Source organism: Pristis pectinata, chromosome 2 (genome assembly GCF_009764475.1).
Source record: "Pristis pectinata isolate sPriPec2 chromosome 2, sPriPec2.1.pri, whole genome shotgun sequence".
Lineage (NCBI taxonomy): Eukaryota > Metazoa > Chordata > Chondrichthyes > Rhinopristiformes > Pristidae > Pristis > Pristis pectinata.
Window position 1 is genome coordinate 52,698,635 of NC_067406.1, and position 22,286 is coordinate 52,720,920.

The following is a 22,286-nucleotide window of genomic DNA, read 5'->3' on the forward strand; positions in this document are numbered from 1 at the left end:
TGGCTAAACTGCCAATTTTTAGCTTCCCTGCAATTTACTACAGAGGACTTTATGATAGAAATCTCCAATGTTTCCATAATAGAAAACAATATAGTCAGCAGCAATTCTTTTATCACTTCTATGAGATCTGGCATTTGCAATTTTTAAGATTCAACATTTCCCCATTATATAAATATCCTCCCAAAATTTAGCAATTCAGACACCTTTGTGCCCCAAAGTCTATTTACTCATCACAGTCTATATATACCACTGTCCATATTTTGAAATGATATTTATCATTCTTTTTGAAGTTAATGAATGCAGCACTAACCATGTTTGCTGAGTATCAAACACAAATAATCATAAATCTTACTTGAATTTGTTGGTTTTGAACCTGTATCTCTTGAGTTTGAGTAACTGTCCAAATTGAATAGCCTAACTAAATCTAGTATATTCATGCTTCCCGACATTAATAATATCAGAGTCTCATTAAAATAACATTCTCAAATTACACAATATCACTTAGCAGAAATAAGTCACAAACAATTGTTTTTAGGAGTCAGCAACTGATCATAGGAATCCCATTTACAAAGCTACAATTCTACAAAGCACTAGTGGGACCACATCTAGAGTTTTGGTCCCATTATTTAAGGAAAGTTATTTTACCATTGGAGGCAGTTCAGAGGAGGTTCACCAGAATGATCCCAGGTATGGTAGGATTGTCTTAAGGATGAACAGGTTGGGGTCTACTCATTGGTGTGTCTAAGAATGAGAGGCAAGCTTAGTGAAACATTTAAGGTTCTTAGGGGGCTTGAAAGGGCAAATGTTAGAAGGCGAGGAAAGAAGAAGCATGGTGGGGGGGGGGGGGTTGTGAGGAAGAGGGGTGGGGATTACCTAAAGTGGAAGAATTTAATGTTCATGCCGTTAGGCTGCAAGGTTCCAAGACGGAAAATGAAGTTCTGTTCCTCCAGTTAGCGCTTGGAATTCTCCTGGCTGTGGAGGAGGCCGAAGACTGACTTATCAGTGATAATGTGGGAGGGGGGAGTTGAAGGGACTGGCAATGGGGAGATGCAGGTCACCCGTTGAACATTGAATTCTCCCACTTTAGGTAATCCCCACCCCTCTTCCCCACAACCCCCCCCCCCACCATGCTTCTTCTCTTCTTCCCATTCCGAGCCTCCTTTTTTCTACCTTTGACCCATCACCTGGTGAATCTGCTCTCCCCTCCTCCCCTGTACCTGCCTATCACTATCACTTACCTGCATCTACCTATCACTACCTTGTGCCCACCCTGCCTCCCCTCTTTTGTTCACCTATCATTGCTCTGCTTTTCCCTCCTATATATTGGGCTTCCCCTTTTCCCATCTTTAGTCCTGAAGAAGGGTCTTGACCCGAAACATTGACCACCTGCTTTTCTCCACAGATGCTGCCTGGCCTGCTGAGTTCCTCCAGCATCATCATGTTTTTCATCTGGATTCCAGCATCTGCAGTCCTTTGTTTCTCTTTGTTAATTTCTATTTAACAAAAGTGAGTGTAATAATAGTTTATGCAAAAGCCATTTCTTCTGAAAGACTCAAAATTAAAATACAGAAGCAACTCACATCATTCACAATGTTATAACAGTCTGGCATCAATATCTAGAAGAAATTATATAATCTGTGATCTTATTGAAAGCCACCATTTTAGACATTGAAGTTAGCAATGAAACTTCTTTGCAATTCTAGTGTATGAGATAGGACATGTCATGGAGTCCTAGAGATGTACAGCACAGAACAGGCCCTTCTGCCAACTACATTCCTGCCCACCTTTTTGCCCATTTACAATCATCCCACCTGCCCCTATTAGGTCCTTATCCTTGCATACCTTGTATTTTACCAATGCACATAGGGAATGTCCCCAAAGGAAAACCATGACTTCTGGCATTTCTTATTTTTCTGTTATGGGATGTGGGTTTTGCTGGCAAAGACAGTTTTAGTTGCTCATCCCTGACTGCTCTTGAAGTGGTGATAAACCATTTTCTCGAAATGCACAATTCATGTTTTGAAACTTGTCCCATAGTGCTATTAGGGAGTGCCAGAACTTTGATCTAGTGTAAAACTGCCAATATATTTCCTACACATGAATATGTGTGACTTGGAAATTAATTTGTAGGGATTGAAGTTTCCATCCAGTTGCTGTCTTTATCCTGGTCATAGAGACTGCAGCTTCTGGAATTATGTTGAAGAAGGTACGAAGAGATCCTACAGAGCATCACAGAGATTGTATGCAATGGTGTGCCAGTCTTGAAAATTTATGGCTTTGGATGGGAACCAATCAAGCAGGCTGTTTTGTCCCAGAAAATGTTGAGCTACTGAAATTTTGCAGTATTTATTTATCCAGATGAGTACAGAGTATTCTGTACAATCTTAATTTGTACCTTGTAGATGGGGGAAAGGCTTTGGGGAATTTGGTGATGACTCGCCGTCAGCAGAATACTCACCTGAATTTCCATTGTAGTCACTGTTTTAAAGTCCTGTGCCTTCTTCTTAGGCAGTCCCTCAAGATTAAGGAAGACTTGCTTCCACTTCACTTCCATGGATTCTGAGGTTGCTGATGGCGCCAATGTGGGTCCCACAGAATCTACCTCAGGTGGAACAGGAGGTGCCGGATGAGATGGCAGGTGGGTAGTTTGAGAGTTGGTGCACTTCTTCCACTGCTTACACAAGCATTCTGTGTGTGCTTTACACATGGACTCAAGGTTCTCAATACCATCCCAAATGCTCCTTTTCCATTTTAAGTAGTCATAGGCCAGGGGGTTATATAAACAGGGATGTTGCACTTTTTTCAATGCAAACTTAAGAAATTGGAGCAGAAAAAGATCGCAGCCCTTCAAAACCTGCTCTGGCATTAATGAAGATTATGGCTGAACTTCTATATCCAGAAATCTACCAAGTTCTGTTTTGGAAGTACTCAATGTCTGAATCTCCACAGGCTTCCAAAGGCTAACCACCCTCTGTGTAAAGAAATATGTCCTCATCTCAATCTTACACCTTATTCTGAGACTGTGACCCTAGGTTTGAGGTTCCTCATCTGGGGAAAACAGCAATGAGATCTCCTCTCATTCTTCTAACTGCAAAGAATACAGGCCTAGTCAACTCAATCTTTCCTCATACAGCAAACCCACCATCCCTGGAACCAATCCAGTGAATCTTTGCCACACTCACACTCCCTCTATGTTAAAAGAATCCTTTCTTCATTTAGGAGACCAAAACTGTATACATCATATCTATTGGTTTCCCTTTAAATATTCTACTGGTCAATCACGCTCCCAATGATGTTGATGCTGGGGAATTTGACAGAAAGTTCACAGTGTAATTTCTCTCAAGACCTCAGTGTAAGATCTTTTCTCGGATGTGGAAAGAGAACCTAGGGAAAATTTTTGGTTATAATTATTTGAGGATTTCCTGTATCCACCACAATATATTTGTATTTACAGTCTAGCAACTCTCAGAAGCAATGATGTGCTGCCAAGCACTTACTTTCCACCTCACCAAACTGGCAAGCTGCAGCTTAGAGCCTGCCAGTTGCATGGAGCTTGTTAGGGAAATTTAATTGTAACTGGAACCAGAACAAAGTTTAAAATTGCCGTGTGTGAATCACAGCACGTGCTCCCGGTGGACGCTTATACCAACGCTGGGCCCAGTTTACAAATCTTTCCCCATACAGGTTGTCTTAAATCTTCAATGCTATTTTATATGAAGAGACAATTGTGAATTATGTCTGTCTCATGTTATATCAGTTTAATTATAAGAGTCACATTAAAACTGAATATATTCACCAAATGTGAGTGAACATTTTGTATGATTACATTGTCAGGTCCTCAGTGTGGCTGAATATAGGTTCAATAAGAGATCAATTCTGTGAAACTGATCAACCTAGGATTTATTAATTCTATAACAGAATCATAGTCTTGTTTTCACATAGAAGACTATTCTGCCCATCATGTCCATGTTGGCTATCAGTAGAGCAATACTGTCAATCCAATTCCATTGTTCTTTCCACACAGTTCTGCTATTTTTTCCTCTGTCAATTACCTATCTAATTCCTTCTTTAAAACTGTCAATGATTCTGTTTCAATCACCTGAACAGGCACTGATTTCCAGATAATAACTTCTGTCTGTATCAAAATGTTTTTCCTTATATTCTTGAATCTTTTACCCAAAATGTTATATCTGTTTCCTGGCCCTTGAACTATCTGCTAATGGGAACAGCTTCCTACTCTTTACCTTATCTGAACCAGTCGTGATTTTGTAAATTTCTCTCTCAAATCTTCTCTCAATCTTTTTTTTATACTAAAAGGTGAACAATCCCATCTTCTCCAGTCTAAACTAATAGCTGAAACTCCTCATTCCTGGAACTGCCCCAATAAATCTTTTCTGATTAAAGCGCTTGGGATCCATGGAGATTTGGCAGTTTGGATTCAAAATTGGCCTGGCCATAGAAGACAGAAGGTAGTAGTGGAGGGGTGTCATTCTGACTGGAGGTTTGTGGCCAGTGGTGTTCCGCAAGGATCATTGCTGGGACCTCTGTTGTTTGTGATATATATGAATGATTTGGATGAAAATGTAGTTTGGCTGATTAGCAAATTTGCAGATGACACAAAAATTAGTAGACTTGTGGACAGTGAATAAGCTTGTCAAAGGATACAGCAGGATACCAGTTAGTTAGTTATGTGTGACAGATGACAGATGGAGTTTAATCCAGGCAAGTGCGACGTATTGCACTTTGTGGGGTCAAATGTAAGGGCAAAGTACACAGTTAGTGGCAGGACCCTTAACAGCATTGATGGGCAGAGGAATCTTGGGGTCCAAGTCCATTGTTCCCTGAAAGTGGCAACACAAGTAGATAGGGTGGTAAAGAAGGGATAAGGCAGACTTGCCTTCATAGGTCAGAGTGCTGAATATAACAGTCAGGAAGTCAACCTCTTCAATCCCTTGGCAAATATTGTACACTTGGAGTATTGTATACAGTTCTCGTCACCACACTACAGGAAGGAGCTGGTAGCATTAGAAAGAGTATAGAAGAGATTCAACAGGATGTTACCTGAAATGGAGGGATTTACGTGTAAGGAGAGATTGGATGGGATAGGTTTATTCTTACTGGAATGTAGGAGGCTGAGGGGTAAACTTATAGAAGCTTATAAAATTATGACAGGCATATATAGGGTAGATAATCAGTCTTATTTCTCAGGTGGGGGAGACTAAAATTAGAGGGCATCGGTTTAAGGTGAAAGGAGAGAATTTTTAAGAAGATCTGAGGGGCAAGGTTTTCACACAGAAGGTGATGGTTATATGGAACAAGTTACCAGATGAGATGGTAGAGATAGGTACAATTATAGTGCTTGAAAGGCACTTGGACAGGTAGTTGGATAGGAAAGGAGAAGAGGGATTTGGGCCTAAAGCGGGCAAATGGAACTATTGCAGATAAACATTATGGTTGGCATGGACGAGGTGGGCTGAAAGACTCATTTCTGTGCTGTAGAACTCTATGATTCTATGAACCTTCCCTAGACCTTCACATCTTTATTAGCCCATTACTTAGGGCTAGATCCATCTACTCTGTTTCAGTCCTAATGACGCAGCTTGCAATTGAGAGCCATTACCCTAATGATGCAACCTGAGTAATGCGGGTGAATTGCTTTATGATGTTTTAGTGCTTGCAGAAAGCCCATTTTCTTCAGCAACACTTAGGAAGCAGTGTTTGTGACCAGTTCCGTCTCATTCAGTTGCTAGCACTCTACCATGCAGTTAACACTCAACTCTTAAAGAAACAGCTAACACCAAGTCACATCACAATGCTGCAAGCAACGTGGGTGAGAAGAAGAGAGAGGCACTGGAAAGATCAGATTTACAAACCAAGACCTGGACATTTTAATTGATGAAATATACTCACATATGGTGGTCCTAAACATAAGGGTGGCAGGCAGAAGTCAGGAGTGCAGACAGGAGAAACTGGTAGTGAGTATCAAACAAATTGTCAGGCAAGTATGTGATCCTTGGAAACATTGGCCAATGCCAAAAAGGGTATTGTGACTTAACACATACAAAAGGATTGGCAGCTCCAATAATTTCATCTGCACTTCAATTGTCCCATCAACTAGCATACTCCGACTCCTCACCACACACAGTATCAATGTGTGCACACACACACATACCGACTTGCAAGAACAGGAAAACCCCCCTCCCCCACACATAAACATAAATACTCATATACTGACAGACGCCAACTCACCCACATACTCACATCGTTTAATTGAAGCAAAAATTTTGTTGTCAGTCTCAAGATGCAAAATGCTCCCATTTGCCTTTCAGGCAAAGGTTGCAGCCAAGATCCAAGCCAAGATAAATGCCTAGGAAATGCTCCATTTATGTGAGATACAAGTACCACAAGTCCCTTCAACATCACTCCTTCCTTACTGAAATGACATTTCTCACTAAAAGAATCAACACTTATACTGGGAGCTTTTCTGCAAAATGATAGACCAAGGAGCATTGTCATTCTGCATTATATATACAGTAAACTTTGATAATACATAACAAAAAGTGCTTCTGTAAAATGCAGAGATACTATAAAAGGGGACATTAATTCCTCTTCAACACCAGGTAAGTCATTTGGTAATAGTTACATGGGGCCTTGGTATAACAGATCACTTCTTTTGGTGTCCCTCTGAAAGATACGGTGAGGGAGAAACACTGCAGTAAGGAAAGATATTCATGATACACTGACTCACTGCACCAGTTAATGGTGAGCTGAATGGCGAGTCTGACTGCAAATGTAGAGCTGATGGTGAGCTGGGTGCTTGGTCTCTCAGCTGTTTTCGTTGAGGATAAAGTAACTGTTCTATCATCTCATTCACTCAGCTGCACTCCCTGAATCCAGGATGCAACCACATATCAGAAAAATAACTAACTTAGAAGATATTTTTATTAGTCACATGTACATCGAAAAACACAGTAAGATACATCTTTTTGAGTGGAATGTTCTGGGGCCATCCCACAAGTGTCGCCACACATCCGGCGCCAACATAGCATGCCCACAACTTCCTAACCCGTACGTCTTTGGAATGTGGGAGGAAACCGGAGCACCCGGAGGAAACCCATGCAGACACGGGGAGAACATACAAACTCCTTACAGGTAGCGGCCAGAATCAAACCCGGGTCACTGGCATTGTAATAGCATTAGGCTAACCACTACATTACCGTGCATTTAAAAATTCATATGTTACTGTTGAAAATACAGATTTTAAGAAGGTATATTTTTTTAAGATGTGTTCTCAGGTGACCTCTGTGGCTTTTTATTTCTTTTCTAGTATCATTGCAAGCAATCCAGAGAGAAACGTGATGTGACACTATTCCCAAAAACAAAGAGGGGAGGAGGAGGAAGAGGAACAGGAGGAGGAGGATGTGATGGCAACAGAACCATTAAAAATCCAGAAAATGTGCAGAAGAAATGGCACCTTGCCTCCAACACACTTAGCACCAAATATTGGCAGGACAAGAAACATTAAGTTAGAGGACTGTGACTCCCAGCACCAATGGGCAGCAGTCAGGGAAAAGGGGAAGGGAATCAACTGTGCTAGTTCACCAAATGGAGAGTTAGGGGAGTTCCCAAGGACTTAGACAGCAACTTTTAAAAGGAAATATTAGCTAGCAAGTGACAGAAGTTGTCAATAGTCCTATCAAGTGGCACTTATTTATCAATAGCCTGCTCACACCAAAGAGCTGAATTCCAGAGATGAGGTGAGAGTGACTGCCTTTGACATTGAGGCAGCATTTGACTGGCTGCAGTATCAAAGACAGCAAGGGAAAAAAAACACTCCAATTGATAGAGTCATATCATATACACAAGGAAGATGGTTATCACTGTTGGAAGTCAATCACGGCACAGTAGTGTAGTGGTTAGCTTAATGCTTTACAGCGCCAGTGACCCAGGTTCGATTCTGGCCACTGTCTGTAAGGAGTTCGTATGTTCTCTCCGTGTCTGCGTGGATTTCCTCTGGGTGCTCCGGTTTTCTCCCACATTCCAAAGACGTACGGGTTAGGAAGTTGTGGGCATGCTATGTTGGCGCTGGAAGCGTGGTGACACTTGCAGGCTGCCCCCAGAACATTCTACGCAAAACATGTATTTCACTGTGTGTTTCGATGTACACGTGACTAATAAAATTATCTTATTATCCTCTTCCTGGGACACCAAGACTGTGGGCTGTGGCGGGGATAATTGATCTCCAACAATCACTATCAAAGTTCCACTTAGTACCACTTGGAAGGATCGAAGAGGTATCACCGGCAACCCGATCATCTCAGCTGGAAGAATACAAAGTTACATAACTGTGCAAATGAGATTTAATCAGATCCACACCCCATTGTCTGGCCAGCCCCGTGAGATCGTCATGACAGTAGAGATAATGGAAGTGTCACATTCCTTCAGAATATCATAAATTCAACTTACTATCAAGAATGCTCACACAGGTGACCTGAAGCCAATTACTCCAAACTGCACCTCCTCGTGTTGTTTTAGAGCATTCAGCAACCAACCTTACGAGGGCAAGAGCCCACGGTAGCATACACCACATATTTCTTTCTACAGAGGTGAGAGGAAATAACCTTACAGCAATCTAGGAGGAGGAGCACGGTGAACACAATGGTAGTTCAGATAGATCATAAGATAAGCATGATGTGAAAGCATAAGCTGTGAATAAAAGCAGTCTGTCATTTTACAAAGTTTCATTTAATTTCATAATTTGAGGTTATGTGTTTTATGAATGTTTTGTTTAAATATTTATTTGTCATGAATAATACCCTAAGTAATAATGCATTGGTTCTAAAGAAAAGGACTAATGCATTTCTCACTGCTGTCTCACATTGCAATCTCTACCACTCAAACAGCCTTGATAACATAGAAAGAGCACAGAAGTTATTGAGAAACAGATGGGAAGGCACTTCTACTTAAAATTAAAATGTTGAATACAACTTTTAAAGAAAGTGATAACGGCACTATTATAGCGTACCCACTGCTAAGAAAATGCTTCATGAAGCAATGGTCAGTGCAAAGGCTCTTGCATGGATAAGAATCAAAAGCTAAAGAAGGAAGAGATAGACTGCCCATACCTAAGATCCATCTGTTGAAGCAGAAGCACCTTTGAAAAATGGTAGAAAGAGTAGGTTGCCTCAGAGTGAAGGTAAGTTCTCTGGCACTGGCCATGAGGAATGGTCAACCATGACTTGAACAGGAATCCCCAATGTTTCAGGAAGAGATCAAGGTTTGAAGCAGAGTCCAAGGTGCTACATGAGAGCACTCTAAGAGAACCCTGGGGAAATCACACAATTTTGGCAAATCTGTGTACCCAACTCACCTCATCTTCTTTCAAGGAAAGGCAGAAGAAATACCTTTTCCAAGTATACATTATCAGTAACCATCCAAATGAACACAAGAAAACAGAGGCATGAGTAATCCAGCTGGCCCCTCAAACCTGATTCATCATTCAATATAATCATGGGTGATCCACACTGGCCTTAAATCCTCTCTGTGCCAGTTCCCCATTGCCGTCAATTCCTCAATTTTTCAAAAGTTTAGCTCCACCTTAAGTACTTACAATGATCTAGCCTCCACAATCATCCAGGGTAGAAAATTTCAGAGATTCACCACCCTCAGTAAAAAGAAATTTTTACACTCTCTGTTTTAAATGACCAGCTACCTGCAATGATGTAGAAAACAAGTATGGCACTGATCTACTGACAAAGCAATCCCAACATATGTGAAGCCTGGAAGACTGTCTACAGAAGGTCACCTATCACTTTGTTAAATCCTCCAGTAACTTTGCTCCTCTGAGTACTCAAGATAAAAGCATTGCACCGTATAGACTTTTGAAGGATATTATCTGTGAATGTGAGCCCTTCAATGCCTCCTCCCTTGTGGTTCTTGACCTTGCCTGCAGCACCTGCACTGTCCATGCTGTGCAGCAGAATCATTAGGATCACTAACTGCCAACCATTATAAAGGTAGTTGAAATGTGCAAATGGCAGTGTTACTCAGTAAAACATAAAAAGGTTTCGGAGTGAGTTGTCATTCCTAGGGTGCAATGCAGCAGATTGCTGAAATTGTAATTCAAAATCCCCTTGAAATAATGATGTTACAGACCAAGATCCATAATGAAAGCACCATTATGCTGAGAGTGGCCAATGACTGACAGAATAATATACACAAATTCCACCCAGAAGCACTTAAAAACATCATTGCATTAGGGACAATGCCATTTGAAGCACATTATATGGCACAAACACACTGCCCACACAACAGGAAGAACCCAGTCACATTTCTGGAGTGATGTGAAACAACACCGAAAATGTCGTTATTGTTTTTAATCTGGAAATAATTGATTTTAATTTACATGACATTTAAGAAAAGTGATACTTTATTAATTATTCTGCCATCTTCCTTTGCATTCACCTTCACTAACTGTATTACTTATATCTTGCATTTGGTTTTGCTTAAATTGAACTTGACGACAAAAAGTGAATGCACAATCACATTTTGCATTATATTAATTGCACAAATGCAGTGCTTAACAACTGAGAAACATTATAGATTTGTAAGTAATGCTAACATTGAAACAACAATTCATAAGGAGAGACAAGTTCTTGGGTGACAATGCTTTGCTTTTAAGTTTTAAACAGCAATGATAAAATTTTTTAGGTAGTGCACTATGTCATTTGACGATTGGAATAGGAAGCACTAGTCTTACTTAAGTTTTAGTCTGAAGGTATTAATATTGCAAATTTTGATATCAATCTAAAATACAAGTTTATATTTGGTATGTTCGCACTATGGCTAAAGTATGTGAATCATAGCAATTGATTGAAATTTCACAATAAGGAAACAAAAGGCACTCAAAATATTAATTTCATTATCTCTTAAAATTGCCTTGTTTATACCAAAAATATGATCTTATTAAATCCATTCAAGAGAACAATTTGTGGGCTAAGGAAAAATGCAACATCCATTACTAATGATTTTTGTTAAATAGTTTAACTAAAAAGACAATTAATTTCAGTCAATGAAACATTCACTTGGCTGAATCAACTGACTGATCTCACAACTACTCCCTACTCAACTTGTGCAGAAGACTTGGCCAGCAGTACTAGTGGCTGGGGATGTGAAATGTAGTGAAGCATCAAGACTGCTGCTCACCATTAAAGGATAATTTTTGCTGCCTGGAAAAATATTTTTTGTAGCTTGACCAATAGAAGCAAAAGAAGATACAGGCCAATCAATAAGAGCTGCATTGTTCATGTCAAATAGCCATTGTTCATGTTAAATAACTTACCAAGGCAATATTCTTCTTAGAAAACGGTCCATCAACAGAGGTAAAGCTGCTTGCGCTGTTTCCTTGCATCCCTCAAAGCAGCTAAAAGAATGTATTTTAACTTGTGCATTTGGGCCCTTTTTTCTGTTTCTGGTGAAAAAGGTAACTCTGCTTCACCATTTACGTGCATGTGGAAATGGCAGTTCAGACCTTAATGATATGATTAGAATTGATGAATAGGGGGGAGGGAAAATGAGGCATGGGAAATGTTCAATCAGCCATCCTCCTACCACTCACCAGATTTGATACAGTTAAAATCTGAGCCATATAAAAAGACATTCACTGCACCAAGACAGAACTTTCATGAAGTAGTAGTGTTGTCAAGGATTTAGAACTTAATAAAAGGCACTCATGTTGGTCTTCACATGTGTTCAATTAACTTTTAATTAGCTACCAACCACAGAAACATAATAATGTAAGAAAGTTTGTATTATTCAGGGAGTAGCAATGGTGTCTTTGTTATGCAGCTGTCCACCCTGCCTACTCCATTTGAAAGCTCAGTTAGACATGAAAGAACAACTGCTGAGAGACCTGGACTATCCAGGCTTGATGACTCTTGACAGCAGCAGAATGTAATTATGACAAGTCACACCTCAATTATGTACCGTAGAATGCATCGCTGTAATTGTAAAGCAAAGTCTCTGTATCTTTCAGGTGGGTATTTTCTACAAAAGCTGAGTTAAATAATCAGGGTCTGCTACACAATTTTTCAATCTTGGCAGAAGACAACACTACAATTTTGTCTTCTGTTTTGCCCATTTTATCCCAGGTTGAAGCAACATCTCCCAATATGAGATCAGGTAAAAAGCACACAAAAGAATCGAATCTGGTTCAGTGCATATCATTGCTAAAACATACTGTTCAGATGAGCTGATCTGTATTATTTTGCTTTTAAATGTTTTATACATCAACCTTGAAAAAAGCACAATTATAAAAATGACACGGATTTAGATGACTTTCTCGAAATTCTTACACCAGAAATGAATGAAGCTCGCTAAATCTGTGAAAAGAAAAGACGATATACCGGTGTCTCCTCTCCCACCGCTGCACGGTCCCGGTAATGGTAATAAAGGAAGGTAACGCTGTTTGGGATACAATGAGTAATTAACTATCACCGCGACTCCTCAATTTGCATTTAGAACAAACTTCGAACGTTTGGAATCTTTATTATAAAACTGGGATCCCGAATTTCCCCGATTTTAACCTGAACCAACCCGATATTTTATAACTGCACATATATTTAAACACGGTTTCTTCCCCTAACCCTGATTTTTCTTCAAAGTACTGTTCTGATTTCCTATATTTTAGTCAATACACACAGGTCAAATCAAGGTGAAACCGGGACATGCACTCCGAGCTATTCAGTGTTGTCCGCCAACGATCTATAATCTTTATTCTGCGGGTCTTTCATTGTTTAATATCAGTCTCCACCAAGATCGAGTGAAAGACTTGAATGTAACGGCAGATCGGTTCACGTTTATTTCAACGCAAGGCTTATGGAAACCTGGACACAGCCGTAGCCTTTGTCCAGCGAATATTGGGTACAGTGTGTAACTCTGCAACTACTTTGATTCAGAACTATATTTACAGTTTGATGATCCTCCCCACCCTTGCCCCCATCCACTTCCATACCCTTGAAAATTATGCGCCTTCAGGAATCGAGCCGTCTCCCAATGTACCGCTTAAACCGCTCCTTCAAAAGGAGCAGCTAGGTTAGATTTTTGAGCAAGCGCCAGCATCATCGCGACCCCGGGCCGTCAGCCGGCCGAGCTGGCCGGTTGCCTGGGCGACGCGGCAAGTTGCAAAGAGTCAACCTTGGGAAAGAATGAGGTGTGTGGAGTGAGCCTACCGCCTGAATCCCTGGAAGGAGGAGGGCCAGGACATCCTGGATTTCTTGAGGCCGGGTCTGTCTCCGGTGTCCACGGCGTAGGTCTGCATGGCTCGGTGCAGCAGGTACTTGTCCGTGTCCGAGAAGCCGCGCTGCTTCACCTTGACGTGAGCCCTCGGCTGCCGCCACAAGTGCTTGGGAGCTTTGTTGGCGGCGGGCAGCAAGCTGCACCCACTGTTCCCAGCTTCCATCATCTGCCGTAACACCGATTAGTCACTTGGCGCCACTCAGTAGTTAAGGTGCAGACCAAGTGATTGTTGTCTCTCTCCAGCTGGGAGCAAACTGTGGTGCTGAAAGTTGGACAGCTCCCTTCCCGTTTCCACCTCAAATCTTTTTGTTGCCTTCACTTTCCTGCTTACAACATTGCGAGACCTCACTCTCCAGTCACGTTAATGGTTTACACCCGCTTTTCTTTCCAAGTGACCGCAACTGCCGTGTCTCCCCGTGTAAGGGAGTGAAACGTGGACTGTTCTTCCCTCTTCAAGCGAACGTTGCAACTCCAAGCGGCGGAAAAGCAGACGAACAGAAAGGAAACTTATGCTGCGAGTTGCAGAGGACGCGCCGTGCAGTGTGCGGCAGTGCAGAGAGGGCGCCAGACGAGGCCAGGGGAGCCAGACCCGCGCCCCTCACTCTCACCTCGTACCGACTCCTCCCCCTCGCCTTCCTCCTCTCAGCGGCGCCGGCAGCAGGGCGGGGCGACTAGGTACTGTCCTCCCTGTCGAGAGGCTAGTGGGTTGGCAGCCACCGTATGCTTCAAGAAGTTAATTTGAAAATAATACATAAATATCGACAGTAGTACCGAGGTTTGTGCGATTATCAGCAAATTCCCATATTTAATTGTTTTTTTAAACAAATATTTAGTAGGACAGGTTCATCACTTGTTTTATCAGTTAAAATGTTGAGATTTTTCCCGCATTGTATTGGTTACGGAAAGACATTGTTAGCATAAGTATTAACCTGACGGAAAAGCTGGATGACAATATTTTCTAACTTAATTATTGTTTTGAATTCCAAGAAGAGTGGAAGATCATACAGGTCGTACTATTGTATTTTATTGAAATAAAAAGATTTGTACTTATATTTTAATAGAAAATGAGAAACCACACAACACAACCAGTGGAAAGCATTGCCTTCTACACAAGAGCATTTGCCCTTTATCCACATTGCCATGGTTTTCTGGATCTCGAACGCGGTCTAACGCTATAAATGAACTTTGATCCTTCAGAGAAAATTGAACCTTCCTGCAATTGTATGCGGTAATTCTTCTGAAAAGAAGTCAAACATGGCTTGATGAATGAATAGACTAATTCAAAAACAACTACCATTACTATCATCTTTACAGTTAAAGTACTATTGGTAATTTCCTGACTGATATATTTCCTTTATTCACCTCATGCTATAATATTACTTGATTTAGATAATCCTTCTCTGTCATCACTCATTATTTGCAAGAAAGCAGCACTGGCCAAATATAAGGAGTGCTGTGTAAATATAAGTGGTGCAGTGCACTTATTAGGGGAAAGTTGAATATGTCTTTTCAACTACTGCTTCTGCATTTATCACGTTTATTGTCAATACCGCAACACTTACATATTTTCAAAACTGACTTATTCCTGGACATGCAGTATCAATGGCATCTTCATGTTTTGCTTTCAAAGTGTAGTCCCTGTTGTCCAATTTATTATATTCTTTCTCTATTTTGGTTTTTGTCAACCGAACAGGAATTTTTCATTCAAGCAGGCAAGCAATCAGTCTACTTCCAGGAGGACTCTGACGATATTGATACTGAGTCAGCTTCAAGGCTGCTGGTGGAAAAGCAAAATACAGTGACTCACCCAGCAATTTTTCATCCACCCTTAATTTCCCACTTTCCATAGTACAGGGTTTTGGAGAATCAGAATACCATCACAATGATCTAATATCCCTCATTATGATTAAATATCCTTGTTCTTTCTTGAATTAGTAATAACTGATTACAACAATTAAGTCAAGTTTTCAACATTTAAAAGGGTGCCCTCTGTGACAATTTGTATAAATGTTGTGACTCATGTCTTTCTGATTTTGCTGGCTCATCTCTGGCTACATGGGCACAACAAGGTTCAATATTTCACAGTGATTTTTCAGACATCTTGCGATAACTAATTTTCCAAACTCATGCTGTACTAGAACTGCTTTGATTTGGAGAGTAATTGGATAGGCGAAATAAAGTTGAAAATGACAACAATTCGGGATAACATTCCATTCATGACATAGTATGACTCACTCTGAAACCATGATTCAACCATATTTCAGTGAAATTTCACCAGACCAAAATATCTTGCATACAAATCATATGTGTGAATTAAATTTCACAAGGATTTATCTGGAGATCGGACTTAAGTTTAAACTTTCCACATTTAGATCTTCCAAATACAATCTCAAAGAAAACAGAAATACAATTCCTGGTGGAAAAATAAAAGGAAAAACATCTCTGTACCAGAAAAACAAAAACAGATGGTTCAGCCTGCCAGTGAAATTGACAACAGAACTACAGACCGACCACCTGATAATTGGATCTAAAAATCACCAGGTAAACGGGTGCCACTATTACCAGCTGGCACAGAGTCTGAACCACAAATGGAGCTAAATTACTCTCAAATATGGGCATTAAATGGGAGTTGAAATATGGTAGATTTCAACACATCCAAGACAAATATAGTTCAAATTTATATCCTAACAATTGCAATTTTTGTGAAAGCAGGTTTCAAGAGATGAAAATCAATCACAGTAATATCAAGCACCATTTGTGGCTATTTATCCACTAATAGAAATAATTTGTTCTTAGCTCTTCTATTTATTTTATGTTCAGATCCTCCATTAAATCCTGATGAATAGACTTGTTGAGGAGAATGCAGTCTAAATTTCTCTAGCCTCTCTTTGTGGTTCAGTCCCTTAATATTTGGTATAATCCAAGTAAGTAACACAGGATCACTAAATCACAGAATGGATGCAGCACAGAAGGAATGAGTTTGCACTGGCTCTATAGAAGGGCAATCCAGCTTGTCTCACTCCTCTGCCCTTTGCGTACAGCTTCATAAAGTATTTTAATTTGAGAATTAACTTTTGAACTCTGCAATTGATTGTGCTTCCACTATTACCCCTAGTAATTCCAGACTCTAGATGCTCTGTCAGAAAATATTCCTCATGTCACTTTTGCTTCTTTTGCCAATCATTTTCATTCCACTTCCCATAGATATTGACTCCTCTGCCAATGGAGAAGTTTATCTCTTTGTACCTCCATCTATATATACCCTTAAAGATTTTAAATATTACCATCAGATCTTACAATTTCCTCTGTTACATGGAGAGCCATCCCAGCATCTCCAATCAATCCACAAAACTACAATCCCTCATTCCTGAAATCATGTTCGTAATTCTCTCCTGCACCCAGTCCAAAGTCTTCACATCTTTCCTAAAGTCTGGCACCCGTCGTGACCTCTGGTTTATATTGCATTTTCTCATTCTTTCATCCAAAATTTCTCAACATTAAATTTCATCTGCCACCTATCCACCCTTTCCACCAGCCTGTCTACACCTCCTTGAAGGCCATTACTTACCCTTCATAGTTCACCACACCTCCAAGTTTTGGGCCATCCGTATGTTTGCAGGGCACCTTGTTCACCCAAGTCTAAGACATTAAGAAAAACTATGGTCCTAGTACCAATACCTGTGGAATTTTGCTGTACATTTCCCACCAGACTGAAAAGCAATCTTCTACTATTACTCTATGCTAAGTGCTTCTGCCAATTTTCTAATTATGTTGTTATAGCTCCATCCATTCATGGCCTTCAACATGGATGAAAAACCTATTATTTGACGTTTTATCAAAAGCTTTTTGTAAATTGATATACTGTATACAACGTCAGCCATGTTTCCCACAATTGTTTTTGTTATTTCAAAAATCTCTCAGGTTATTTAGACATGGTTTGCTTTCAACAATTCAATGTTGGTTACACTAAACAATCCAATTCCACAACTGACAATTAATTCTGTACTTGATTATCATTTCTAAAATTTTCTCCTCACTGAAGTTGAACAGACTGATCTGCAGCTGCTGGTTGTATCCCACACCCTTTTCTGAAGAAGAGAATAACATTGGCAATTTTCCAGTCCTAGAGCACCTTCAGTCTATGGAGGTTTGGAAGATCATAGCCTGGGCTTCTGTAATTTCCTCCCCTACTTCCCTCAGCAACCAAGGATGCATCCCACCTGGACAGAGTGATTTATTAAATGCCAGTAACACTTCTAGTAACTCTATGAATTTCAGCCCATCCAGAATCTCAATTATACATTGGAATTTCTGTTATGTTGTCCATGGAATTGTGAAGGATTGAATTGGCACTGCAGTGTACAGTTTACATTTAGTCATGAGTTAAGCAAACAAGGGATCAGGCCTTATTAAATGTAGTAATAAGTAATGAATCAGATTTAATTAACAACCCAGGGAGTGCAATGGTTGGGCTGGATCATGGCCCAGGCTTCTCTGGATGCAGAGGGACCCACCAGAAACAAGAGGCATCCTGTGTGGTGGAGCAGGCATTGACTGGTGAATAGGCATCAGGCAGTGGGCCACTGATGTCCTGCCCCCAGAATGTGCTGTCAGTCTATGACGGACTGCAGCTGTTGAAGGGATTATCTATTTGATAGATAAACCATTAAAAACATTAAAATAAAATAAGTCATTCAAACACTTAGATGCAGTTACCTTTTTATCACAGAAGGAGCAACTTCAGTCAAATGAATATGGCTCCATCAGAACATCAGCCAGCCATGACAAGAAGCACTGGTCAGATGTGTATCCAGCTCCTCACTCCAGCCTGTCAGTGCTCAGCTTCTGCACTCAATGGCGAGTTCAGTGGTAGAATAGGAGATGGGATGTGCTGGTTGAGCGCCAGCTCATTTTGGCCTATTTGTCCAATCACAGTCATACTATGATCATGTTTAAAGTGCTGAGGGAGAAACAAAAGGCAGATACAAAGGCTCTAGTTTGGATAAGGCTGCCTTTCATCTAATGACTCAGAGACTTCCCACAGTTAAACTGAGTACATCTTAATGGATGAATGCAGGAGTGTATGCATAAAATTGGAATTGGACTACTCTTAGAGCCCTCTGTACACATATATTCCCATCTTAGATGCATTTAATTATTATGGAGGGTTGATGGGGAGTGGCATGTAGACCCTTGCTCCCCCTCCCCAACCCTGCATACATCTTGAGGTAAAGCAGCGGATCAGAAGGAGGTGTTCAAAGAAGAACTTAGCATGGGACTGCCACAAAAACAAATCTCTATTTATCTGAGCTAAACAGTCACAGAAAGCTGAAGAGTCAAGGCCTGCATAAAACTAGAAGAAAAATTGTGAGAAGGGCAATAAAAACACAGAACTTGGTGTATGAGAGGTATGCAATAAAATAGAAACAGGTGACAAAGTCGAAAATAATCACACAAATTAACTATGGAAAGAAAGTTGGAAGGGATCTTTAGAAATATGTTAAAAAATAGACGATAGTTAGGAACATTGTGGGCATCTTTTCGATTGGTATCCATAATGCTAGTAAATGAAAATAAGGAAATGGCAAATATATTCAACTCCTAAAGGGTGTTAAATCCTTGAAGTGGAATGATTCTCATCTTAAATTTTAAAGGAAGTAGGTGAAAACATTGGATTTGCCTCAACTGTAATCTTACAAAGTTATCCCAATCTGAGAATTTTTTAATTATAAGAGAGTAAAAGCTAAATGCTGGAGAGATGAGAAATAGCAGTTTGTCTGACTTTTTTTTAAATATAGTGTTGGGGTCCTGAAGGCTATAATGTGCCAAATCAGAAAATGAGCTTCTGTATCTTGAGATGATATTGACCTCTGTGGAAAAGTGTAGGAGGACAAAACCCAGAAAGGTCAAAGTGGGAATAGGACAGATAATTAAAGTACAGGCAATTCAAAGCTCGGGGTCACCTTGAGGACTGAATGAGGTGCCCCACAATCACACGTCTGTGTTTCATTTCCCCAATGTGGAGAAGACTACATATGATCGGTGAATGCAGCACTCTAAATTGGAAGGGGTAGAAGTTAGACACTACTTCACATGGAAGGACTGTTTGGGTTTCAAGAGGATGGGAAGGGAAGCACTTACAAAGAAGATGCTTTATCTCCTCTAGTCACATACTTTAGGTAGCTGTGGAAGTCTACAGGTCCTGTGGAAGACCAGTCCATATTCTTCACATATCCCCAGAAGAGGAGGTACAGAAGTTGAAGCATGGAAGAGAAGAGTTAGAGATTGACTGAGTGAAATTGAGAACAGGGTGGAAACTTTCAAGTGCTGTACAAGACACAGAAGCAAGTATGATACAGTCATCAATGTATTGGAAAAAGGGGTCAGGGTAGCAGCCTAAATAGGATTGAAACATCCCACAAAGAGAATTGGCAAAAGGTTGGAACCATGGTGAATGTGCATGGAGTTAAAGAGAAGTTATTCAATGTAAGAATGAAGGGGAGAAAGAATAGAGTCAGGGTAGGAAGAAATAAATACTGTAACTGAAGAATAGGCTGAAATAAAAGGTTTAGGAGGACATTTCTGCTTCTGGAACTTAAGAAGGAGAAAAAAAGAGGGCCAGCTGTGGTTGGAAGATATGACATTGGAAGCTCTGGAGGAAAGATCTCTACAGGAATAAATGATCTACCATTCCATGATAGGTTTATGGTCCAGGAGAAAGTATAAGGAGTTTGAGTTCAGTTTGCCAAACAACAACAACACTGCCCTTGTTGAAGGTTTGAGGGTAATGTTGGGGTGATCCTCAGTGAGCAGAGTCCTACAATGATAGCGAACATTGATTGAGTAAAGGCAGTGGAAGTACTGAGAAGGTCAATGTCACACCAAAAGATTGAAATGAATAGGTTGAGAGAGGGCAAGTGTCCAGGTAGATTGAGAATTATGAAAATGGGATAAGGGTCCACAATCTAAGATGAAGCTTCCTGAATAGACATGAAGGCAATGTCAGTGGAAGAAGAGGTCAAGATCATTATCCATAATTGTTCTTTATGTGGACTTTCAGAAAACATTTGAAATTGTCCCTTATGAGAGCCTTTTGAATAAAGTTAAAGCAAATGGAATTGAAGTCAAATTATCTATCTGGGTTGGTAAATGGCTTAGAGGTAGGAGGTAGAAGTTAAGGATATAAAGCAGATTCACAAATTTACAGGATGGGTCTTGTAAAATCTGAAATGGTATGTGTTAGGGTGACGACTATTCTTATGAACAACTTATATTGTGGAATTGTAAGCCTTTTGTGCAAGTGTGGTGATGACACATGGATAGGCAGCATTGTAAAGAGTGTAGGTTGATGGCTTAATTTACAAAAAGATATTGAACAAAATAAGCTGACTGGCAGCTTGCAGTCCAGGAAACCACTGGCTTTTAGCCATCTGGATTTCAGCATGCTCCAAACATCTGCGCAATCTCCACCAAACAGGAAAATCTGAGATGATCAGTAGGCCAAATGCCAAGGCATCTGTCCTCCAACTCAACCAGTACACTTATCATTGAGCCCAGTAGGAGAGCAGTGACCTGCTGACTGCCAGGAACATTGGCATTTGAGCAGCGCACCTATACAATTGAATCAAGTCACTGACTCCTTAAAGAAAGGTAAATGTAGTTCAGACTATGAGTTATTTTACTACATTTTAATCTACTATTTTAAGGTGTTTTTAATCAATTCTTCTTTATAAAACAAAAATATGAATCAAGACCAGGAGAAGGCCACTCAGTCCCTCAAGCCTCTTGCACTATTTAATAAGATCATGGCTAAGATGATTGTAAGTTCAGCTCTGCATTCCGATCAACTCTCAGTAATTTTTCACCTGCTTATTTATAATAATTTTTATTTTCTAATTCTGTGAACCTGTTGGAATAAGTTTTAAATGTCTATAGTTATCAGAAACATAAGGTCAAAAGCCTGTGACAATATTGAGCTTTGAAAGGCCATCAGGGCGTTTAGTAGCAGCTCCCAGGGATACCCTCCCTGAGGTTGACGTCACCAAGAGTTGGTTTGGTCCTCAGCATTCGGGAAAAATAAGTTCAAGAAAAAGAGTATCGTGTGTGGCGAGCCTGAGCAATGGGCCATATACAGCCTGTTCTGCCCATTAACAGAATAAGCAAATGAGGAAAACTGTGGCAAATGGATTTCATTTTCGGCAGATGTGAAATCATCCACTTTGAACATAAAAAAGATAGGACGGGACACCTTCTAAATGATGAAAAACTAGAAGCAGTGGAGGCCACACAGATTAGACATAAACATAAATCATTAAAGTGTTATGGTCAAGTTCAGAAAGCAATCATAAAGGCGAATTGAATGCAGGTTTTTATATCTAGAGGATGAGAATACAAAGTGGTAAGACCTGTGAGACAGTGATACAAAGATCATGTTTGGAACACACTGTGAAGTTCTGGACCTCAGACTATAAGAAGGATGCACCGGTCTTAGAAGGAGTACAGCAGAATTAAGCTTTGTCTCTCAAGTTTAACCAATGAGGAGAGTGTACACAAACTAGAGCTATATTTCCTGGAATTTAGATGCTTTTACCAGGTGATTTGATTGGAGTTTGTGAGATGCTAAGGGAAATCAAAAAAGTAGATGGAGAGAAGTTACTTCTGCTGGTTGGAGAGCCAAGGACCAGGAGATGTTGTTGATAAATTACAACCAAATCTTTAGAGACTAATGTCAGGAAAGATTTCTGGTACATGCTTTGATGTCCCTTTGTGTCTGGCAACTGATTCCAGATTAATTATTCATTTTAAATTTGAGATCAATATTTTTTGTTGACCAATACATTAAAGGATCTGGGACAAGGTGATTATGTGGCGTTATACTATTGATCAGCTCGGTTCTCAAAGGTTAGAAGGCTTACTCTTGCTCCTGTTTCTCATAAAGGTTAGAAAACTGATGGTAACATGGAAATAAAGTAGGAAAAGAACAGGAAATC

General features: G+C 40.2%; 1 protein-coding gene across 5 annotated transcripts in view; it reads right to left on the reverse strand.

Moving 5' to 3' along the window:
* Positions 1-22,286, reverse strand: part of LOC127567551 (cAMP-specific 3',5'-cyclic phosphodiesterase 4D) — a 938,945-nt gene that overhangs the window by 684,824 nt on the left and 231,835 nt on the right. The window contains exon 1 of one of the 5 annotated variants that reach the window (XM_052010576.1): positions 13,230-13,818. The exons of the other annotated variants lie outside the window; for them this stretch is intronic. Coding sequence (XP_051866536.1) covers positions 13,230-13,462 — 233 coding nt within the window. The 5' untranslated portion in view covers positions 13,463-13,818. Of the gene's footprint in view, positions 1-13,229; positions 13,819-22,286 lie in introns of those variants that run through there. 5 annotated transcript variants of the gene reach the window in all.